Source organism: Hippoglossus hippoglossus, chromosome 6, assembly GCF_009819705.1.
Source record: "Hippoglossus hippoglossus isolate fHipHip1 chromosome 6, fHipHip1.pri, whole genome shotgun sequence".
Classification (NCBI taxonomy): domain Eukaryota; kingdom Metazoa; phylum Chordata; class Actinopteri; order Pleuronectiformes; family Pleuronectidae; genus Hippoglossus; species Hippoglossus hippoglossus.
In genome coordinates, this window is record NC_047156.1 from 21,408,032 (window position 1) to 21,430,640 (window position 22,609).

General features: G+C 43.0%; 1 protein-coding gene across 2 annotated transcripts; it reads right to left on the minus strand.

Moving 5' to 3' along the window:
• Positions 1–907: 907 nt before the first annotated feature.
• On the minus strand, positions 908–21,298 carry sin3aa (SIN3 transcription regulator family member Aa). 2 transcript variants are annotated; one of them, XM_034588947.1, is made up of 21 exons: positions 21,215–21,298; positions 15,489–15,705; positions 15,015–15,197; positions 13,477–13,583; positions 12,760–13,054; positions 12,167–12,415; positions 11,803–11,955; positions 11,414–11,569; positions 11,166–11,255; positions 10,620–10,738; positions 10,287–10,497; positions 9,237–9,353; positions 8,576–8,814; positions 8,007–8,190; positions 7,265–7,844; positions 6,216–6,385; positions 5,955–6,128; positions 5,546–5,638; positions 4,469–4,563; positions 4,041–4,233; positions 908–2,825 (listed from the first exon to the last, which is right to left on the minus strand). In XM_034588947.1, the coding sequence occupies exons 1-21, from the start codon at positions 21,286–21,288 to the stop codon at positions 2,595–2,597; spliced, it is 3,930 nt and encodes a 1,309-aa protein (XP_034444838.1). In that variant the 5' UTR covers positions 21,289–21,298; the 3' UTR covers positions 908–2,594. The 2 variants fall into 2 exon arrangements, with proteins under 2 accessions (XP_034444838.1, XP_034444839.1); XM_034588948.1 differs by lacking the exon at positions 21,215–21,298 and adding an exon at positions 17,627–18,364 and having other exon boundaries at positions 2,080–2,825.
• Positions 21,299–22,609: the final 1,311 nt, after the last annotated feature.

Genomic DNA, 22,609 nt, shown 5'->3' on the forward strand with positions numbered 1-22,609 from the left:
CAAAGTAACAGAGGTGATTAGAATAGCCTAGAATTGTATGTATTATATTACTGCTTCTTTTTGTTTCTGGTAATGCCTATAATAACAATACACACATTTTCTTATTTGCAGTCTATGAGTCATATACTGACTGCACAGTGGATACAAGGGCAATGGTCAAAGCTTTAAAGTATTTGTCAACCCTGGTAAATATGCTTATTTTAAAGAAGATTAAAAACTAAATTCTAGACTTTTTATTCTAAAAGAAATAGTCTTCTCGACTTTTCAAGGATGGAAGATATCTTGGAAAGGAATGCAAGATCAAGGATTTAAGCTTTTCATAAAAAGAGCAAATGTTCAAAAGGATTTTGCTCAACATAGAATCTGTACTGTGTTCATACAGAGTGCACTTTGGAGCTGGTGTTTTCATACTATTACTGGTGGCTAAAAGATGTGAATTGTGGATTACAAACTTGCTACTACTTGTCAGAGACTGCATTCAAAGTTTATAACAGCAATGGAAATCAGTAGGGCACGTACCTCCGCCATCTTTAATCAAATTAAAACAAAATGCAGCCAATTTCCTGATCCGGATGCACACCATGTTTTATTCTAATCTGACCAGTAGTTCACAAACAAAGAGACAAACGATGAGGGATAAAAACCTAATTTCCTTGGCAGAGGTAATTCATCTTGTCGTCTAGTCAGAATGTGATTGAGGCCTGTTTGCTCCTGGGAGACTGAAGTGACAGGAGGTGAATTTAAAACTGAATCTGACATGAAAACAAACCTCATTTGCGTATGAATATTGTGTTGAATAAAAAAAACTTGGTATTAGAGAAAATATAAACCGGAAAAGATTATGCTACACAAATAATGGACGTTAATATGAACTTGCGAAAAAAATAAATCACTCAACACAACCTCACACAGGGCTACGTAGGCTACAAATGTCATTTTTATTATTACTTTAAATAATGTCTAAATAAAGGGACTAAAGACATGCTCGTGTGACTTCTTCCAATATCAAAAATATGGTGTTGGGTGATGTTTGCAGCAGAAATCTATCCAGGGAGGGACGCGTGCATCACAGGGTGAGACCGTTGTGGAGTCTGAACTTTGAAATGAGTCTCACCATCACCATGGACGGTGTCAGTTGTCAAAAGGGGGGGCAGTGATGCTTTTTTAATCAAATGTCACATTCAGAAGAAAAAATGGTAATTTTTCATATATAAAAACCGAAAGACCTGGATACATTTCTACTTCTCCACGTTTTTTACAACAGAAATTAAAAAGGAAAAGACATAAAGGAACACACCAAGGGGGAAACAGCTATTTTTTATAATCAACTCCCTTTGGTAAAAACTGTAATAAATGGTCTTGCATTTGTCTTTTTCATTTACATACCAACTTTAGCCAGTCATCACTAAAGTCCACAGTAACCTTGGAAAGTATTACTAGCACAACAACACAGATTTGTCATAAAAAGTCTGAGACTATATACAGTGTATTTACAATGTGAGCGGCATGTGGACAGTCCTCCTAGTGTGTGTGTGTGTGTGTGTGTGTGTGTGTGTGTGTGTGTGTGTACGTATGCGTCTGTGTGTGCACGAGCTGGTGTGTTGGCCGAGGGCATTTTAAAATGATTGACTTCCAGGGCGGCGAGGATCATGTGTGTTAATAGAACTATATATAATATATATACACAACACATACACTGGAATACATGTCAGTATCTGACATTCACAAGCTATACAATTTTACAGTCTGAGACCAAACAGTGCTGTGAGGCTGTTTTCTTTCTTTTTTTTTTTTTACATTAGATGCAACAGTGCATTTCGGATGTTAACCTGACAATGTTGTTTGGGGCTCAGGCACAGTTTCGAATAATGCTGCCATGTGTTCTTGAAAAGGAACCCTATCCCTCTTTTCGTCTAGTGATAGGTACATAATTGTTTGAGCCGTAACACAGGAACGTCTGAACCAGATCCCACAGACTTTGTATTTGAGCGTCCTCCAAACCTTCATTCTGGGGAACAGAACTATTTGAAACGTTTCCCTACTCCTAAATAAGTGCACTTGTCCGCCATATTGTTTTTCCATGGATACTGTAGAATAACACTATCGTAAAGAAAATCCCTGTATGATCGATTTTGATGGAGCTCTCACTCTGATGGCTTCAGACAAAATGGTCAGTCAACAGCTAAAATCGAAGCTCGGTTGTGATTAAGTACAAAAAGCACCACTCGTTCTCTCTCAGGCTCCCTGCTTGTGTTGCTCGGCCCGGCTGAAAAAAGCTCGGGGGGGGAACTTTGTTTGAGACGTGGCTCTGAGTGCTGGTAGGAGCTCAGGTCTGTGACTGGAACGTGACAATTCCTAAGTTTTGGCACCAAAGGCCCTGTGAAAAAATGGGCCCAGCTAAAAACGCTGGTAAAATCCGTAATCCTGCCGCCCCGGGTGCAACATACAGGGTAGCTATAGCTTAATTGTGCTCCCATGTCAGCCTTAAAAACACATTAATAGGCCCTCGTCCCTCCTCCTACTCCTGACCTGTTTGACTTCAGACCAAAACACACCCCCCAGGAATCAGTCTCTCTCTCCCCATTTCTCCTCGGCTACGGCGTTTTGCTGGCTGTGCCGTATTTGACGCGGTACTTGTTGATGTTCACGAAGTGTACAACCTCGGGGTGGCGGGCGGTGGTGCAAGGTAATAGGCCTTCACGCCGTTCACCCATCAGCCACTTGTTGGTCTCGGAGCCCATGTCACGGGTGACGTTCACCTTGGCCCAGGCATCCACCCAGGCCTGGAAGCGATTGTGCAGCCGCGTGCTCACCCTCTCATGTGACTGAGGGAAAAAAACATACATTTGTTAGAAATCTGAGTGTGTAGAGGATTATGTTAACACTGACATAGTTACAGACTGTGAAGTCACTACAGATGCACATGAACAAATAACTTAGGCGTCAGATCTTCAGTCTGACCTGAGAACACTGAATCAGCAGCTTTCTGCATTAGAGCTCCCCTCACTGGTGACTTAGAGTAAATTCAACTGTCAGCTCTGAGTTTTTAAACCACGTCACCTGATCTCCATCTCCCACCAGCAGCCAAACTCTGTCGGTAAATCAGTCAGACAAGCAGCTTTCTCTTGGCTCCTCTGTCTGTGATGCATCTCACAGCTCACTGACACATCAGCATTTCACTCAGCTCTGTTTACACTGACAAAGTTTTTCATCACTCACTCTGACAGTTGCTATTTCTGACTGCTGAACACCAACAGAACTAAAAGAGGCGGGAAGCTTTTTGCTCTCTGTGTCTTAGCTGCAGTAATCTATGTGATAAAGGGTTTGATATTGTGGAATAATTTCAGCAAAGTCATGCTTTGCTTGCAGTGTTTCCTATTAATTATCTAATATTTTATCTTTAAATTTTTCCCGTCAGAGTTTCATAAGTTTCAAAATAACATAAGAGATCCCTAACTTGGTGTTTTACTCTGTTGCTGCATTGTATTGCTGTGTGCAGCACTATTTGCTATCATCCATAAAGTTGTTACCGCCCACGCTGTCAGACCTCAAAGTTTCAGCTGCACGTGGCATGCATTGCAGTTCTCTCTCTCTCATGTGAGAACTTGTCTTTCACTACTACTACAGCTAGCGCCATAGACTGACGGAATTCTGTGGGAAATGCTGGCTTGATTTTAGAAACTGACTTTAAAGCCAAACTTAAGTGCTGAACTGTTAACTGTTGAGTTCCAATACAGGATTTAATACTAAACGTGGCAGATCTGTTTAATCTGTCGTATTAAATATAACCACAGCATATGTTTGTAATGTTTGTAGTCCCAAAGATGCAGGATTTGCTGTCTGAAAAGTTTAATTTGAAAGCTAATCTAATTAAGCATCTGAAAAGATCTTTAGAAAACCTAAACTGGAGATTATATAAAAAAGGTGCATATAGATAATAATACAAGTCATAGCCACATGTCAGTGTAAGAAGCAGCACCCTCAGATAAACACTTTTACTGAGTAAATCGTACGAAGGCACAGGGGGGGGGGGTGAATACCTGGTGAGCTCGCAGCAGGGCAGTGCGTCGGTACATATAATCCTCCGACTTGAAGACGTAGACCATCTTATAAGAGTTGAGCTTGAACATACACTCCATTTTCTCTTTTTCCAGGGATTTCTTGCCGCCCTCGCAGGCCTCCTTGTCCAGCTGCTCTCGGCCTTTCTGGTACTTTCTGATCCGTCTCAAATTCCTGATTATGAGCACGGAGACGAGCGTAATGAGAGTGACTAATGAGATCCAGCAGGAATGTGTCAGAACAAATCGATTAGAGTTAATTTAATCAGAGGCCTCGACTTTCAAAGGAATGTGTCATACAGCTTACGTAACAAGTTACTCTAGTGCCATGCATTATGAAAACCATAAATCCTGACCATGAAAATTACTTTTTTTGCCAATCTGTTGAATGAGCCTAGGTGAGGACTTACCTGGTAAGAAAAACGGGCTTCTGAGCGAGGTGCTCCCTCAACTCAGGCGTGGTGGAGTCTGGGTTTAAGTAGCGTCCAACATAATCCGACCAACGCTGAATAAACAAAACAAGAACAAACAAGAATCGTCAGGAGATGACACCCCCCCCATAGGAGCAATAAAATAAGAGCAGATCATTTGGTTCCATCAAAGTTACAGAATGCTCTGTGGCGTCTTTCAAGCCATTTTCAGACATGAACTCTGGAAAAAGTAAAACACAATAGGGTCCAGACTTTCTCCAGAGTTTTGCATTTCACATATGACGAATGCATCAGGAGATCCTCCGGTCAGATGCATTCACAACAACACAGAACTCTCCGGAGTGTTCAGGTGAGGCAGGACGTAACATATTCACTATGCTGCGGAGATCACGTGTTTCTCTTTTTCACCTTAAGATATTTGTAAACTTAATTATTTTTCCGTCACATGTTACAAATGTCATCAACCTGTCCATTCGCTCACGGTGAATCCTCCAGACAGTTTTTTTAAAATGACAGTCTGTTTGCAGACGATACACTACTGTATTTGTACAACCACTGAAATCTGAATAATCTCAGAGATTTTTCTTTAATCAACTAAATAATATTTACCTGAGAAGGAAGATATGAAAATCATACCTCTGATTTTATTTATATTTTTACTATAAACTCACTCACTAACTCGCACATTTTAAGTATTTTAAGAAAATGTCTGCAGCAATTGACTCAGAGATTTGCGTTCTCACATACAGGTTCTGTTCCCCACTGGTAAAAAGGCCAAGAGAAGAGAGCACACTCTCAATTTGGACAAGTCAAGGTTATTGCTGTGGAAGCAACAACAAAGCAAGATTTATGATGATTTACGTCTTCGGAACATCAATCATTGCCAAGTCCAGCTAAGGTCTAATACTGAGGTTGGGTATTTAACTTTAACAGCTTACTGCCATCACAAAGGCCTTATCTAATTAAAAAGTCCTTCCTGGCCTGTAAAATAGTAAACATGGCCCAGTATGTTTAGAAATTTTTGTGTAGGCTTGTGGGAGGTTGAGATTTTCTTACCTCAGCCTCCATGGGCTCGTCTGAGTTCTCCTCCTCTGTGTCCAGTAGCTCCACCATGAGCTGCACCTGCCCCCGGTTTCTCAAAAACATCACCTGAGAAAGAGACACACAGTGTGAGAGTGAAATGAATTTAGCGTGTGAAAGTTAGAATGTATCAAAGGGTTTGAAAGGATGAAGAGCAAACCAGGCAGCTGCAGTATTTTATGCTGAAGCCCAGGATCATTGCTGTAAACCCTATGGTCTCTATCAATGCAATCCTTTTAATTATAGTTTCTCTATCCATGCTACCAAAAACATCTCAGAGAAAATAATAATTTAAAAAAGGTTGAGACTATAAGAGGAGATGCACTTTAAACTTCTGCACCATCACCCCAGTTTTCCAATGACAGTAGCAACTTTGTGAATTTACCTTGAAGCAGTTCTCGTCAGACATAAGCTGTTCAGCTTTCCGCTGGTACATGGACTCAGCAGAGCTCCTTGAAGACTGGGTGGACATGGTTCCTCCGCTGGCCCCGTTGGCGCTCTCTGCCAGGTAGAGGTCTGTGACTTGGACGCAGATCTCGTCGCTCACCATGTGCTGAAGCTGGTTTGAAACGGGGGTGTTTGGTTAGAAAAACAATGAACACGACAGAGCCACAGGATTTCTGCGCCTGAGAGAACGAGTCCTTACCTGCCGGACGATGCTTTGGATGAGCTTGTCCATTGTGAAGGCGATGTAGGCGTTGATGGTGAACATTTCCCTCAGAGAGTCCTCGTACTGGGAAGCGTCCATGTTTCCATCCAGATGATTTCTAACCATCTCCAAGAAGGCTGAGTAGTAATCCTCCACCTCAATTTCCACTAGAGAGAAGACATTTTTTCAAAAGTCTGATGAATAACTGGATCAACGTACAACAAAACAAGTGCCGACATTTCAAAGAGATCACCTTTAGCAACAGTTTGATCATTTACTGTTTCTCATATTTATCAGTTGCTGTTCTGACCCCTTTATTGATTGCAGTAAGCCTACGAAAATGTTGATGGAACTTTTCATACTTTCTCTATTAAAAAAGGAATGTGAATTACATGTTGCAGAGAAGAAATTAAGCCTTAACTAGAGTCTGCTACCGGGTCGAATACCCGATGGGTAAAAAAAAAAAGTGTATCGGGTACAAATGTAGGCAAAAATTAAATAAATCCACTCAGATAACTGTCACTACCCATGGCGAACTTGCTAGAGAATCAAAATGAATCACATTAAGTCAAAAAATAGCATGTGGTGAATATGTTCTCTTTGGTGCTTGTAAAAAATGCCAAAAGGTATTAGCTTTAGAAAGCTAATCACAGTAAACACACTGACAGCTGCAGGAGCACAGGTGCTGCGACAATTCACAGAAACTTTTTAAAGAACACAACTCAACCACCATAAGAGGCGGACAAGAAGGATATAACGCACTTGTTGTGACTGTGTATGTAGCATGTGTGTTTAATCACAGTGGTCATGGGTCATATGTTAACGGCGCCAGGCAGGTCTGGATTTGACTGGGAGATAATAGCGGGTAATGGGTTATAAACCGGTTTGCAGGTGCGGCCGGATGCTGGTTTGCAAGTCTATAAAAAAATGTTTCAGGATGTATGCTCTCTCCCTCAAATGGGAAAACAAACGAACACAAAACAGTCAGGTTGAGGAGCAACATAGAAAATTGCTAAAAAAATGTATGTCTGTGTGTTGTTACTCACTGGGCTCCTTCAGTCTCAGCTGGATGGCTGGATTGTCGTTCTTCTCCTTCTTGAGTCCCAGGACCTCCTTCTCCCAGTCTCGTTCTCTGACCTCCTCCTCGATCTGTCGCTCAGCCTGCCCGTACAGCCTCAGCAGGCGCGAGCACAGCGTCTGGTGCAGTCGCAGGAAGATGTACCAGTTGTTGTTGACGTAGAAGAGGTTGTAGGCGTCGTCGCAGCCGCGCAGCTTCTGCGCTGCTGTGTTGCTGAAAAGCAACTTGGCCTTGGAGGGGCTCCCGCTGCCGGGGACGCCGTTGTGCTTTTTGGAAGCTCCTTCCTCCAGATCCATCTCCTCCTCCTCCTCCTCTTCCTCCTCTACCTCCGAGAGCTCGCCGCGCTGGGAGAACAGCATGTCGGGGACAAAGTGGTAGATGATCTGTTTGATCTTGTATTTTTCCTCCTTCTGAATGCTCGTCTGCCGCTTGACATGGTGAATGATGAGTGCTGCTGCGTCCTCCAGGATCTGACTGTCCTCATAGGCCAGTGTCAGGTGAGGTCCTATGGGTGGACCGGTGTTTTCCTCTGAGGCCTGCTCCTGACGCTGCAGAGCAATAAATAATTCATTGTCATCATTTTGAGAATAAATTATTTAGCTGACGTGAACTGTTTCCTAAAACTCTAAAATTGTTCGACTGGTCAAATGTTAGCACGACTTTGTACACATTTTTAATTGTGCCGATTCTGTCTTTCTTTTGTCTTTTACCTCATCATAGATGCTTTCGATTTCATTTAGCAGGGACTTGGATCGAAGCACTTTGGTGTCATTCTGTTTGAAGTTGATGCCTTGATGGTCGAGAGACTTGAGGTAATACTTCTCGTTCGTCTCCCTCCATATCTTGTTGAAGCCTCGCTGGGCTTCCCGCCACTCGTCCTCCTTTGTCTTTAACCTGGTGAGAGCAGAAGTCAAGTAACGACACTGATGCAAACATCTGCTGCAACATGATGCATTTCAGACAGGAGAGTAAAATAATAAAGAAGCAGCTTCTCCTTCCTTCCTGCAGCGATGGAGATTGTAGTGTATAAAAGCACACATTCATTCTCAGGGGTCATTATTTATATACACCACAGATACATCACATTGCCTTTTCCTGTCCTGTGTGGATTAGTGGGTTTATAATCTGTGGTTCAACTGAAGCTGGTGTACACACATTAACTGCACTGCTTGAACAGAGAGCTGGGAGTCCCACATCGTCAAACAAAAGGAAATCTCTCAACAAAACAGCTTTACATAAATATTAATTTTTTTCCAGATTTTTTTTTTTATACACCTACCTCTTTAACACGAGGGGAACAGAAGCTGCAGGGTTTTTCTTAAGACCGTCGATGATGTCAGGCGCTTTGTCTCCGTATATCCTCTGGATGGCCTTGCGGTGAACAACCTCAGAGGAGCCACCCAGTGTGTTGTCCAAGCGGAACTTGGCCTGCTCCTCAGCAGACATGCGGGACAACTTGCGTTGCACCGTTTCCAAGGCTCTGATGGTGGCCAGGTTGGTTTCCAATACAACATCCAACTGTGGGGAGGAAAACACAGAGGATTTATGGGGTATTTTGGCTTTATTGACAGGTTAGTAAGCTTGAAATGGAGAGAGGGAATGGGGAAAGGCATGCGGCAATGGGGTGGGTCAGCACAGAGCCTGTAGCTACTGCAGGAGGACTCAAGCCACTGTATTACTGGCAATGGGTGAATATTTTCCCCCAATAAAAAATGTTTCTTGATGTTCAAATATTTATGTCTTTGATGGTTAGCCAATGACTGATTTCACTTCAAGTCTATGTTTACCAATGTTTTGAGGACAAAGATGAGAAAAAAAAAAAATCTCTCCAGGGAAAATGACATTTGAAATTGGAATAAAATCATTTATTTAATTCGTGTGGCATCACCCCTGTGGTGACATCTACAGACAAGCTGTCAACATTATTTATTCCCACTCACCTCAAAGCGCTCGTCCTCACATCTGTAGATATGCTCCTCGTACTGGGTCTTCTTGGAGCTGACAAACGTTGAGTCCTCAGACCAGGAGGGGAAGGACACCCAGGTGTCATTTAGGACCTGGACACAGTAGAAACAAACACTATCAACTTAAAGCTCCATGGAGATAAACAGAGATGAAGTCAAATGATGCCAGTAACAGTGACATGTTGACTGTTGGCTTGGACTTAGGGGCATTTTCACATCATACCACCTTTGCTTAGTGATGTTAAAAACTTCTAAAAGGATTAAATCCCTAGTTTTTCTGTTTGATCTGCTCTTTGCAATATCTAATCTTCAATGTACCTTGTATTTATAAGAGGTGTGGACATTTCTTGATTCTTAGATGCATCACGATGCAGACGTGGACGATTCCTTCATTGTTTAAGATGAGCAGAGTCACTTGTTGACCTGCGCAGAGTAATGTGCCTCAGTGCAGTGGCGCTGCCTAGGGGGGCCAGGTGGGGCCACCTTGATACAGTAAAGGCTATAATCCCAGTTTGTCCTTTAAGCTTTAGGTGCAGCACACAGGTCTAAACTGAATGAATGTGCAATCAGTGTGGAGACCACTGACCACTGTCATAAACTTGTTGTAGTCTGATGTTTGAATTGAAAAGCTTATTTTGTAAATTACAGCACAATTGTAATAATAGTAACAGTCTATAATACTTTTTAAAGCACTTTCTAAATAAAAGGGGAGTTCATGCTTGTCCGACTGATTTCATTAACTGATGAAAACTGAATTGAATGCATCGCTGCATTGGAACCGTTGACTGCTGAATCGTTATCGAATCGTGAGGCTAGTGAAGATGCACACCTGTAGTATTTATGTGTGTTTAAGTTGTTTTTGATAGTTAATAGACATGAGTGGACAAACTAAATTAGTAGAGCCAATTTATCATAAGACTTAAAGCAAAAACTCAACTGACAGAAAAAAACGGTACAGGAAAGTGCACTAATTACACTTGATGAATATATCTTAACCTCAAGGATTTCAAAACATTCTCCTCTCACCTCTTTACAAAGTGGAGTTCTCCCAGTGCATTTGGGCTGCTGGTAGCTTTTGGGCAGAGCTCTGTAACTGGAGCCTAGTCTCTTACAGGAGGCATAATCGATCTCCATGGCGATGCCCTCGGTGGCCCGTTCCTTTGGGTATGTTTCGATGTGGGACATTTCCCGATATCCCAAGAAGTTCTTAAACCAGTTGAACAGCTCTGGGAATTTTCTGTGTATGTAAGAATGTCAGATATTAAAGTTCAAAAAGAACATGAATTAGATATATATACTGTATATATTCACCTTTTAATGTGGAAAGACTTGTATCATGTGTCTAGTGAGACAACTCACCCCAAGAAGGGCAGCACCAGCTGCACCAGTTCAGCCCTGGAGATCACCTCCTGATTAAAGATGACCAGACACCGCAGGAAGTTGTCATAAGCCTCCGCACTTCGCAAGGCTTTGCGCACCTGTAATGAAAAATACATTCAAAAAACATTTATGTCAGGGTCGAGTGGAGATGAAAAAAATCTGCCTGCCATATCTCAAATTTGGAAAAATAAAAAAATAAAATACCACTTTTTACAATTTAGTCAGCAGCATATTACTTGAAGTTTGGACTTACACTTCTTATAACTTAGACTGATTGTGTGTAATCAATAACTGTGCTTTATTTTAAGTCATATTAGAAACTTATACATATCAGAGTATTTCAGAATAGTTTGAAAGAAAAAATCTATATTAATAATAAATATATTAAATTACACTTAAAATGAATGCGCATAATGCAGTAAAACGGTCAATAAAGACTGTTTTTTGTCTTTTCATATCATGAGAACGAGGAATTCCAACTAAACTTAACCTGTATTTAAGCTAAAAACACAGCAACCAACTCACCTTCTCAAAGAACAGAGATTCTGTGCCGACTCCATGCTTGTTGGCTTCTGTGACTGAAGAATCTTTCAAATTCAGTAACTTGGGCTTCTTCTGTAGCATAACAGAAACAGCAACGAGAGGACATAGGTATAATAATTACACAGCAGATCAACAAAGGCAGACGTGAAAACACAACAATAAAAAGGAAGGTATCGGGAAATCGGGAGGTAGCTGTGGCTTCATTAGCATGTGTGAGTCCTTGTGTGTACCTTAACAGGTGGTGTGGACCCAGGAGTTGGATGCCGTCGGATCTGACAGCCGTTCTGATTGGGCCTCTGTTTGTTGTTGAGCTGCATCTTTTTGGCGGTGCCACCGTGGTCGTTCCGTACAGACTCTGCCTTCTCAGCTGTGGTCTTATTTAACAGCTGTGGAAAAGAGACATGATACTGGTAAGACTGGGGTATATGAAGATTAATATCTCACGCAACAGGACTACAACTGCTACCACCATTCATACAGTATTTAAACAGACCCATTAAATCAGCAGGTACGACTGAATGGTCATAAACTTAGCTGAACAATTTTAAAGAACTGATTTGTTCAAGTTACTTCTTCAACATCTGCATTAAGACCTGCGTAACATGAAGAGTCTGCTTACCAATGAACTGTTGGCATCAGGTAGAAACTGCCCAAACTCTGATAGCAGGTCCTCTTGGTTCTTGAAGAGCCTGGCTACCTGAGCGTACACCTCCTGCTCCGTCAGAGCCGGTGTGTAGTTCCCTCCAGCCTCCTTTGCGTTACGCTGCTCCTTCTGTGGAGGACGAGCACAAGATAAGTGTAATGTCAGGAATATGAGAGGTAAGAGTGCCCTCGCCACCAAACTGCACTTCAACATTTTATTGTAACTATAATTGCAACAGTTAAAATATGATAAGATATATAAGATATGGGAAAAAAATATTTTTAAGCCACAAATGTACTTTTTAAGTATCAGGGTGTTTTTTTCAGTTTGAGTCACTGACCTGGTACGTGTGCAGGATCTCCAGGAATGCTTTGTAAATGTCGGGCTGGCCCTGAAAGCGGTTCTTGATCTTGTTGACGTAGTTGATGGCGTGGTTGAACTCCACAGGCTGGTTGTTCTGCATGGGTGGACCGGTGGGGGTCCCGCTGAGTGGTGGGTGGAGCTGCATGGGCGGGGAGCGGGGAGAGGTGTACGCAGGGATGGACGGATTGCTCTGGCTGCTCGGTGTCAAGGCCTGGGGCTGGAGAGGCTAGAAGATGGAAACTTTTATTAGATGCTGCACCACTAAATGCAGTTTTATCTACTCACCCCTATGCCGATGGAGGGGTGGGTGAAGTGTTTTGAGTCCACAAAACACTTTTGGATCCAATACAATTGAAACGGTGAACCCTGAAACTCCAAAAGTGTTTTGTGGAATCAAACACTTCACCCCCACCCCCATTGGCATAGGGGTGAGTAGATAAGGAGTGAATTTTCATTTCTGAGTGAACTATCCCTTTAAACTTGAACCAGCTCCACCACATCTCTGTGTGAGTTTTGTCTTTACAACTTGGCTGGTGTTCGGTCATTCCCTGCTCTGCCTGTAGGACTCACCTTGCTCATCTTGGCAGGGGTAGACTGTGTGAGAAGGGGTGGAGCGGTGGTGGTTGGTGCAGACGGCAGCTGTGCCTGGTGTTGGGTATTTGTTCCTGTTAAGGGGATGTTCTGGACTGAAATGCCGTGCGGGGTGATGTGGTGGATTTGACCCGGTGTCGTCACGTTCACCAAGTCATTGTTCTGGACCTCGATCTTGTAGCCTGGCGGCAGGAAGGTGTTGAAGCCCATGATGAGGTCGGGGTGACCTTTGAACAGCTGCGACACTCTGCTGATGACCCCTGGAGTGTCAATACTAGAGACAGAAGAACACACATAATGAATTGAGATCCACTTCAGCTGTTAAACTTACACCTGTTGAACCTTTAATTATTCGGAACAAATGTCTACTTTCGCTGTCCAGCTGTGACAGACTTATCAGACTTAACACTCATTCTCAGCAAATCAAAAAATCGGCCTACTATTTCTTTGGAAGCAAAAAAGGTAGTTTCTTGAAGTTGAATGCTAGCCATAATCCTTCTAATTATAGAACACTATTTTGCCAACTAATTTTTTTTATATAATATTAGTTATTAGCTAAATATACTAGTGCTGCGTGGTGCCAGTTGAAGGTACTATGACATGGGTGAGAACAGAACTCATGTAGTGAGATAACTGAATGAGAACCTTTGCACGTGCAACCCAATGACTCACTGTAAAATGAAACCGCGTCCTCACCTTTGAGACTTGAACTCTTTCATTATGTCCAAAAAGTCATTGTAGACCTGAGGATGGTTGCCGAACTGTAGTTTCACTTGATCCAAGTAAGACAAAGCATCTTCCACCTTAGAGCGAGAAAGAAAAGGAGAAGACGGAGTCAGAGATCGAATCGGTTTTTCTTTCACTTTCATTTTTAAAATCAATGCCCCAATGATCATATAACACACCACATGTTCTTAAAGTAAGAAACAATTAAAAATAGCAGCTACTCAGCTGTGGCCAACATCACATTCTGAAGCCCTGACAGACTCTAAGAATAAATCAGTACAAAGAATTAGAAATAAACCCAGATGTCACAGCTGGAGTGCAGGAGTTGCCAAATGAGTTCACAGAATGCTGATTCGGTCCATCAGGACCTACTTAATCTCTCTCTCTATTTTGAATTATATCGGAGTTTTAAAATCAGGTGTCAGTGGAGCCATTCCCTGCACTGTGCACCGGTAGTGATGTGTTTTATATCAACCAGCAAGTTTGACAGAACTAATGAGGGGAGCAGCCGCAGCAGTGGAGTCTGGAAATAGCTACTGCACTAGGGGTAATATCGGAAAAATTAAGGAAGTGCCCAGGAAAAGCTTCCGATGATCCAGATTAAAAAGAAACTCTGCATTCAGAAGAAGTATTACATTCTCAAAAAGACAGTGTCAACGGCGAGAAGGAACATGGATTATAACTCCTGCTGCTTTTCCTGGTTCCACAGCTCTGACACAGATGTCGCCTTACTGCTTTCAGACAGGCTGGCATTTGTAAAATATTTAAAGAGGCCAATATATCTGTTACAATTACTCAACCTAAATAATGATTAATTGTCTTAGAACTATGGACATTTCTCTGTATGTAACACTGTTTATGTAATTACTCTCACTGCCAGAAGGGGGAAACAAAAGTTCCAAACTGCAGGTTTAACACATTACTTGAACATTTTCTAAAAAGGGTTTCTATCACAGGAACTTCCCCCTGAACAAAGAACCTTTGCAGGGTCTATATAAAGTTTCAGAGGTTGGGGGATAGGACTTTCAAAAGTACCGGAACCTTTGGGGTGGGGATTGAAGTGCTAATTATACCTGATTGGTTGAGTCACAGCATTTTATTTAGGCCATAATTCTTGTACATGTAGCTGCGTATACAGCTTCTTAAAAGTACATTGTTCTTTTGTATCGACATTATGAAGTCACAGAAGAAAGCCTATGACAATGAAGTCCAGGCTCTTCTGAGTATTTTTGCTGCTGCTCAGAGGGAATTGGAAACTGCATAACGATAGTTTATTTAAAGATTCAGCCATTACTTCGCAAAGCCATGGAGGAGTGAAAAGATAGTGTTTTATTCAATAATGTAAATAATTATTCAATAATGTAAATAATAAATAACTATTTTAGAATTATATATATATACATTTGTTTTCAATAACTTCTTTATCTTGTGGCATCTTTGACATTATCAGGTTTTCCATGGGATGTGACAACTGCTGGAGCCTGTCACAATAAAAGTGGCAGACTAACCTTGAGCCTCTGAAACTGCTGCTGGCCCTGAGCTGAGGCTTGAGGAGCAGCCGTATGGCCATGTCCCGACATCACCGAGGGCCCATGGGGTTGCACTGCCGGGCTGTGGTGGTGGGACCCCCCATGGACTGCTGGGCTCGGGGGGTGCCCATGCCCACCGCTGTTCTGGGCCACGGTGGGAACCTGGGGAGGCAGAGTAACTATTAAAAACAATGGTAGATAATAAACAGTGGCTGAATGTCATCTGATGCCTGTTTCTTGTCATTTAAATTGCCACGTACAATAAATGTAGAGCAATTTCATTATATAAAAATGTGCTGAAACCTTACAAAAGGAAGAGAAAACAGAAAATTGACTGACGTGCACCAAAGACTCAGAGCGGTTTGAATGAGTTATGACTACAGTCGACGTTGGTCAAACTCAAAAACAGCAAAAGCTTAAAACTCGTCCACACTTGACAAACAAAGTATATACCTGATATCCCTGGGGGACGGAGTACTGGACACCTGCTGTGGGCTGCATGTTGTCGGACACGGCCTCATACACAGCTGGGGCTGGAGCAGGGGCCAGGACACGATGCTGGAAAGCCTCCGCGTTGCCAGCGAGGCGCCGCTGCTGCGATGCAAAAACTGTTTCCTGATCCTCCAGTCGCCGCTTCATTATGAACTCATACTTGTGAGCGCTGAGAGACCTGGGAGAAGAAAGAGCAGCATATGGACCCTATTTCACACTGGCAGACCTCTGTTTAGTTAATCAGACTCCATCGACTCTGCTTCTTCAATTCATTCGATCTTGTCTTCAGGAACATATGGCAATATTTACTTTTTACTTCAACTGTAAACTTATGGGTACAAAGTGCCAGCCAGCCACTTCTGCTATTTGGCTGAGGAAGAAAACTAACTATTACATAACCTGGGACCATTGATTTAAGGAGACATCAACGCTTTATAGATATTTATCAGACATTAATAAGGATAACTTTTGGGCTGAAAATCTTCCTCCAATACAACATGTTGCCTGCAATTTAAACTTTTTAATGAATAAAAAGGGCTGCACCATTCAGGGTTTTTCCCAAAAGATGAAGCGGAAGCGACTTTTAAGTTATGTGCTATAAAAATAAATGGTAAATTCTAATATAAATGCAATATAATCTGTCTACTTTGGTCTTTTAGCAGTCAGCATCTTTTTATTTTGTATTTGATCAAATGTGAAAAAAGTTATCAATGTGGGGGCCCTGATCAAAACACACTATTCATAATGACAGGGGACATAACTTGAAACGCAATGCTGCAGTTTTATGTGCAAAGATGTTAGCGGTAATAGTTTATATCCTAATATAATTTATTAGTTAATGTATTTGATAGGAAGAGTGCTAATTTATCAACAGACAAAATACTGTCAAAGATTCACAGATAATCATATAATCTAACTTCCATCTGTGGTCCCCAGCCAGTTTTTTTACAAGAAAACCTGAAATGAAATGATCTGTCTAATATAATCACAAATTCATGCACATCAACATTACGTGCAACATACTGTACTATATTCACGTGTTTCTCAAACTTTTAATTTCCAGATGATGGGGCTGTTGAGAGATAAACTAAGCCCACGATCACCCCCTGAACGGATCTGGATGTTAACATGTGTGAAACTGCGCGTGGGCCAATGAAACACGGACTGTGGACGTCAGCGGGGGCAACTAACAGGTGCAGCGGGAACGTGGGAGACGTCACGCTGCCATTCACAACTTCCTGCAGACGGCGGCGTCTGCTCCTCGACCCGCGGCTTCCCAGACAAACCCAGCGAGAGACCACAGGGGGGCGAACCCGCCGCGGTTCCGATGCCTCGACACCGAAACCAAAAGCCCCACATTGACTGTGAAACCCATGAGCCCCCGTGCGAGCTTAGCGTCGCTCGGTGTCCGGACGGCGGAGGTGTTCGCCCACAACCCCCCGGCTCTCCGCGGCCAATGAACGCGAGGCTGCTGTATTTATAGCCGCACCACCTCCGCTCGGTGTGGAGTTGTAGCGCTACAGTCAGTCGCCAACAGGCAAACGCGGCTACCCCTGCTAACAGCCGTGAGCCGACCATCCCCTTTACGGCCTAGCGACACAAGCACCGACCTCGAGTTACAGACCGACGCTTCCCCCCCACGCCCGCCATTTAGAGCGTGGCACACGAGTGAGGCTAATTACCCTCGGTTTCCATCAGGTAAGCGCTAAAAGTCCACGGCTAGACAACCCGGAAGCGATTTAAAGTGTTTATTCCAATAACTTCGCCGGGAAGCTGGTTTATCGACAGTGGTCGCGAGCTGCCAATTGGCTGCTAGCTAATGTAAACAACATTGGAAGCCCCACACGGAGCGCTGTCCGCGGGCTAGCAGGGACGCACATGCAGCTAAGCATGAGCGATCCGGCGCACTGTCGCTACAACATCTGCAGCAGCGCTGTCGGGTTATCTCCATGCTCAGATCGGGTCGAGCTAGGAGCGGGGCGAGGAGACGTCGATCCCCCCGTGGGCTCCACTCAAAGCGCCTGCTAACGGTAGGTGGGTTGTGCAGGCAGGTTGCAGCTAGCAGTGTTAGCTTACTGAATGAATTCAGCTGAACTCACCCCCTCTCCTTAAACAGCGAGCTGAAGTTCACCGATGATGCTTTGGTAATCCGTTACCGATGGGGGGCCACAGCTGGAGACGGAGCAGACACCGCCGCGGACGTATGAGTGAAAAAGCAAACTTATCCGTGATTTAAGTAAACAATTCAAAGCTATGGGCTGCAAAGTGAAAATCTCCCCGAGAGAAGAAAACAATCTCCGTTCGGTTAGCAATGGGGGGAGGCGTGGTTTTCCTGCATAGGCCAGCCCCCTGACGAGCACTATTGGCCGGTTCGTTCGGAGGGTCCACAGGGGGGCGGGGCGGAGGACCCGAGCTGTCAATCATGGATTTATCCTCCGGTCCCAAAGCACGCCCATGTTGACTTGAAGCGCGACAGTGCATCAGTGAGTTCAGGCCGTGGATGTGTTACACACTATGTATAGGGTCAGGGGAGTAGTGCTGGATCCGCCTGCTACAGACCCCCACCACACTCCACTAGTTCCTCTTTCCTCCAATGCAATACTACATGTCTATGGTCTTTTATAAAGGCAGAATGCAAATATTTTACCAAAGTGAGCATTTTCTTGTTTCTTACTATTGTTAGTGTTATTATAACGATATTTCCAATATGTCTATCTAAGTTTTTTTTTTTGTCAGATCCCAGGCACTGAGGAATAATGATGGTCTTTACTTTTCATAAACTTAACAATCTATTCCTGAATAGAATAATAGTCAGACCTAATAATAATGTAAATAGTCACTATTTGCAGCCAGTACTTAATTGCTTAAAATCTGAGAAAAACTGAAGCACTTTAATAAAACACCACTTTACAACTAATGTGCACAATAACAAAGACAGTTGAGATTTAAAACTAGATTTTGACTCAATGCAAGACACTAAATAACTTTACCTTGTGCTCAAGAATATTTTGACTATGTTTCTGACTGTTCTGTAGAGCAAGTCTGATCGATAATGATAATAATGGGTAGTCACACCCTATTGTGAAAATAAAACTTAAGCGGATGTCCTGGTTAAGTCTTAAAGTAAGGTTGTCTTTTAATGCAGTATTCCTTTGTTGGTAGGACCAGGGTAAGACAATCACATTTCAAATTGTTCATAATGTCTTACATTTATCTTCCAGTGTCGGATGCTTTTGACTGACTGAATTTCTTTGCTGTTTCATTTAACTTAAAAAATAAATGTTTGAAATACTATGGTCAAATTGCAAGGCAAATTTATTTTTATGGGTAGTCCAATGGGCTGTGTGTGCAAAACATGTTAAAACTATTTCAAAACTTTAAGTGATCTGGAGAAAGCATGACATTTCTTTGTTTTATATGTAAAATGTATGTTGTATGCAAACGTATACCAGGGCTGCCCAGAGTTTGCATTAAAATGTTTATATGGTGAGAAATACTTTGTGAAATGAGTACTTTTGATAAATAGAAACATTCTGAATTCCCTATGGGGCAAGCACAATATGCTGTGTCCCCTCCTCCATCATGCAAACATATCTACTGTGTGTGTGTGTGTGTCTTTGTGCATATCTGCTAATAATACTCAACAAATAAAGTATAATTTATCAGTGTGCTGTTTTTCTGAAAACTATGTATCTAAGAATATGCACATTTGAGCATAATATAAAGTAAAAATACTAAAGGTATTAAAACTGTCCTACAAGATAGGATTACAATATTACTTAATGGTGTAGTTTCCCACAGTAAAGGGAATCTCTTTAACAAATAAAATTGAGATGTTGTGCCTGTCTGCTAATCCAGCCTTGGGTATATTAAATTCTCGTGTTAATATATATATTCACTATTTAGTTTTTTTAACCTATTATCTATGTCACAGATCAACCTTCCATACCCATATAACATAATATGCATAGGGCAGCTACAATTCCCAGATTAATTGTTTGGTCTATCAATAATAATAAAAAATCCAAATATTTGATTTTCCAAGCAAATATGTGAAACAATTGCTTATCACAGCTTTTTAAATGTGAGCCTTTTCTATTTACTTTGTTTTATATCCCAGTAAACCGAATATCTGAATTGTCTATGTAACAAGAGACATCACTCTGGGATACTAGTATGAACACATTGCATTCTGACATTTTAGACTGTGATTGATGGCTTCAGTGAGAAAATAAAGAGCGGATCAATCAATCATGAAAATAATCGCGAGTTGCATCCATAATAAAGCATCAAGTGGAGTTGGACATGTTTAGTTTGAATGTTGTAGTCTTTAATTGAGTTAGTGTAAATATTTAATATTTGTAATCTATTTATAATCATTAAAAATGATATCTGAGTATCATGTGGTTTTTTGTGAGTCGAGTGTGACTGACTGTCAATCAGATGCGTTAACATGTGATCTGCACGGCCACTTCCTGGAGTCAGGTAACACGTGACTCAGTGGGCGGGATCCTGCCGGTGCACTCGGATCCCTCCCCTTTGTGGGGGCTGCAGCCAATCAGCGCACAGAAGCGTCCTTACAAATCCCCAAAAGGTGGAACTTCCAAAATAAACCATCGCCCACGACAGGCGGAGCTGCAGCAGCCCGGGATTCCTCCCTCCAGCCCGGGCACAGGGATCAGCAGCGGCTGCACACACACACACGGCTGTGCTATCCCGACTGGTCCCCCCCCACCCACGTAAATGCGTGCACATTTATAAACGACGTGCTCCACTTAGAATTGGCACAAAAGACGCATGGTTTTCATGGTCTAATCGCGCATTACGACAGCATTTCCCAAGCTGCGTAACAAGTCGTTGCTTCACTTTTGTGCAGAAGCGTGCACGACAACACGCTGCGGGCTGTGGAGCTCCACAACACCAAGGAGGGGGGGTTATCTGGCCCCGTGCACTCAGCGGCGGTCGACGTGCGTGTGTTGCTGGCTGCCCTCCCCTAAACAAAAGGCTCCACGGGACAAAGATGGGAAAGAAAGCCCGCAGCCACTGTTTTATTGACGCTTTGCATTAGCGCAGGTGGACGCGGAGGAACGGGGAGCGGGGCCTGGGCGGCTCACGCTTGCTGCGTATTTTCTTGGCGGCAAAGAGGCTAACCGGGTGCCCTTACCAAACAATGCCAAAGTCAAAGGAAACGGGAACTACTGCGTGGCGACGCGGAGGAGCCACGCCATTCCCCCCGCCGCGCTCCCCCGACAACAACGCAGCCGCAGCGGCCGCGCTTCCCCTCCGCGGAGAGGACGCCTCCAACAAATCCTATTCTTTGTTTACTTCAGCGATCGGGAGCAAAAATGTCGAACCTGTCTCACCACCACAACAAGTCCCCCCCTCCTCCTCCTCCTCACAACGACCAGCCATTTACAAACATAGCCCCGCACACCGAACGTCTCCAAGACAGCGGGATGCCTCGCATCGTCACCGCACACTCTGTTTACCCGCACTCTCAACGACGACCCATCTCATTTCACCACTATACGGCTGCCGATCCCCAGCATATCAAAACAAGCCCCCGATCGCCTCACTTCAGGACACAAAAGGCGCAAAGCGTCTCCCCCCCACTCGTGATAAACACCCCTCGCTTGTTACAGCAGCAGTGGTGATATTATAATGTAGTTTAAGCAGCTGTTACATACCCAGGAAAAAGACTCCTTACTCCGGATTCGTGTTTGTAACAAAATTGGTTGGAGACGCCCCCCTCGGCTGGCATTGGCGCACACCACCATCTACGTCACTTTATTTTGAATATCACCCGCTAAAAGAGAGGCAGCATCACAGACACACTGCTGACTCCATCTGATAAAAACTGTGGGGCAGGACCAGTACCTGATTTACAGACACACACACACACTCACAGCAGGACAGTGATCTGCAGCTGCCCTGCAAAGTAATCAAGTACTATTACTGAAGTAACTGTACTTTATTTATGCACTCCTCCCCATTGCATTCCAGAGGGTAATAAAAAACATTTATTCGGCAGCTATTATATTTTATAACTGAGAACTGCTCAGTCCTTTAGAGTATTGATTATTATTAGGCCTATTGAAAATCATAAGTTTGCAGAGCTATCTTCAGTGGATTTCACTTTGGAGTTAAGTATATTTTACTCCAACAAAGTCTTTTGTAATGTATTTTCTATAGTTTATACCAACAGGGGCAGATATTCATTCAGCCCCCTTATTCCACAGTAAATTGTGTCCCATGGGGTCAAAATATGTCCTTTCAAAGACTTCCAGGCTTTATCCAGCATGGTCCTGCATGGATGGAGTTAGTTGATTGGCTGAGCAGTAGAAACAAAAGACAGAATTCACATCTTCGTTTTATGTGGTAAAGAGGATGATTGAAGGTGTTGGATCTTAAATGAGTCGTTCTGGTCATAGTTTGCACTGTGAATGTATCATCAGGTGTAGGATTTAGAGCCTGTGATACAGTGACACATAAAACTGGCATTTTCTAAACAAAACATATGCAGGACAGTTTCAAGGGACTTTAGGGGCCTGGGACCCTGGGAGGCTTACATATTAAAAACCGAACCATATAATTCTAATCTTCTGCTGAAAGTTAGTGGCATGTGGCCTCGATAGTAAGATAGTCTCCTGTACACAGCCAATCTAGCATTTAAGGGATTTCTCACAAAACTGTCCTGCGGTGGACTGGTGTAATCAGTCACTCCACAGGGCCCCCTCGAAGGTTGGGGCCCCCAGCTTTTTGCCTGCTTTGCCAACCTTGTTGCGGTGCCCCTGATTCCCAAATTGTTAGAAATGATCACACAGATCCAGAGCCAGCTAATGGTGAGTGAAAGCATACCACAAATGTTGGGAAACCAAAGTGGCAGCTACAGGCTAAAGACATTTACTCAGTTGTTGGTAAAATAAAGTCAATATCAAATGGAAGTATTAGTTAAACTGAGTCTAGCCCTCAGTACATTTTACTGCTGCGACATAGAGAGCACCAAGTTACCCCAAAGATGTCCCACACACAAAAATAAACATTGTTGACACAGAAATGGCCACATGTTGCTGAATCCAGCT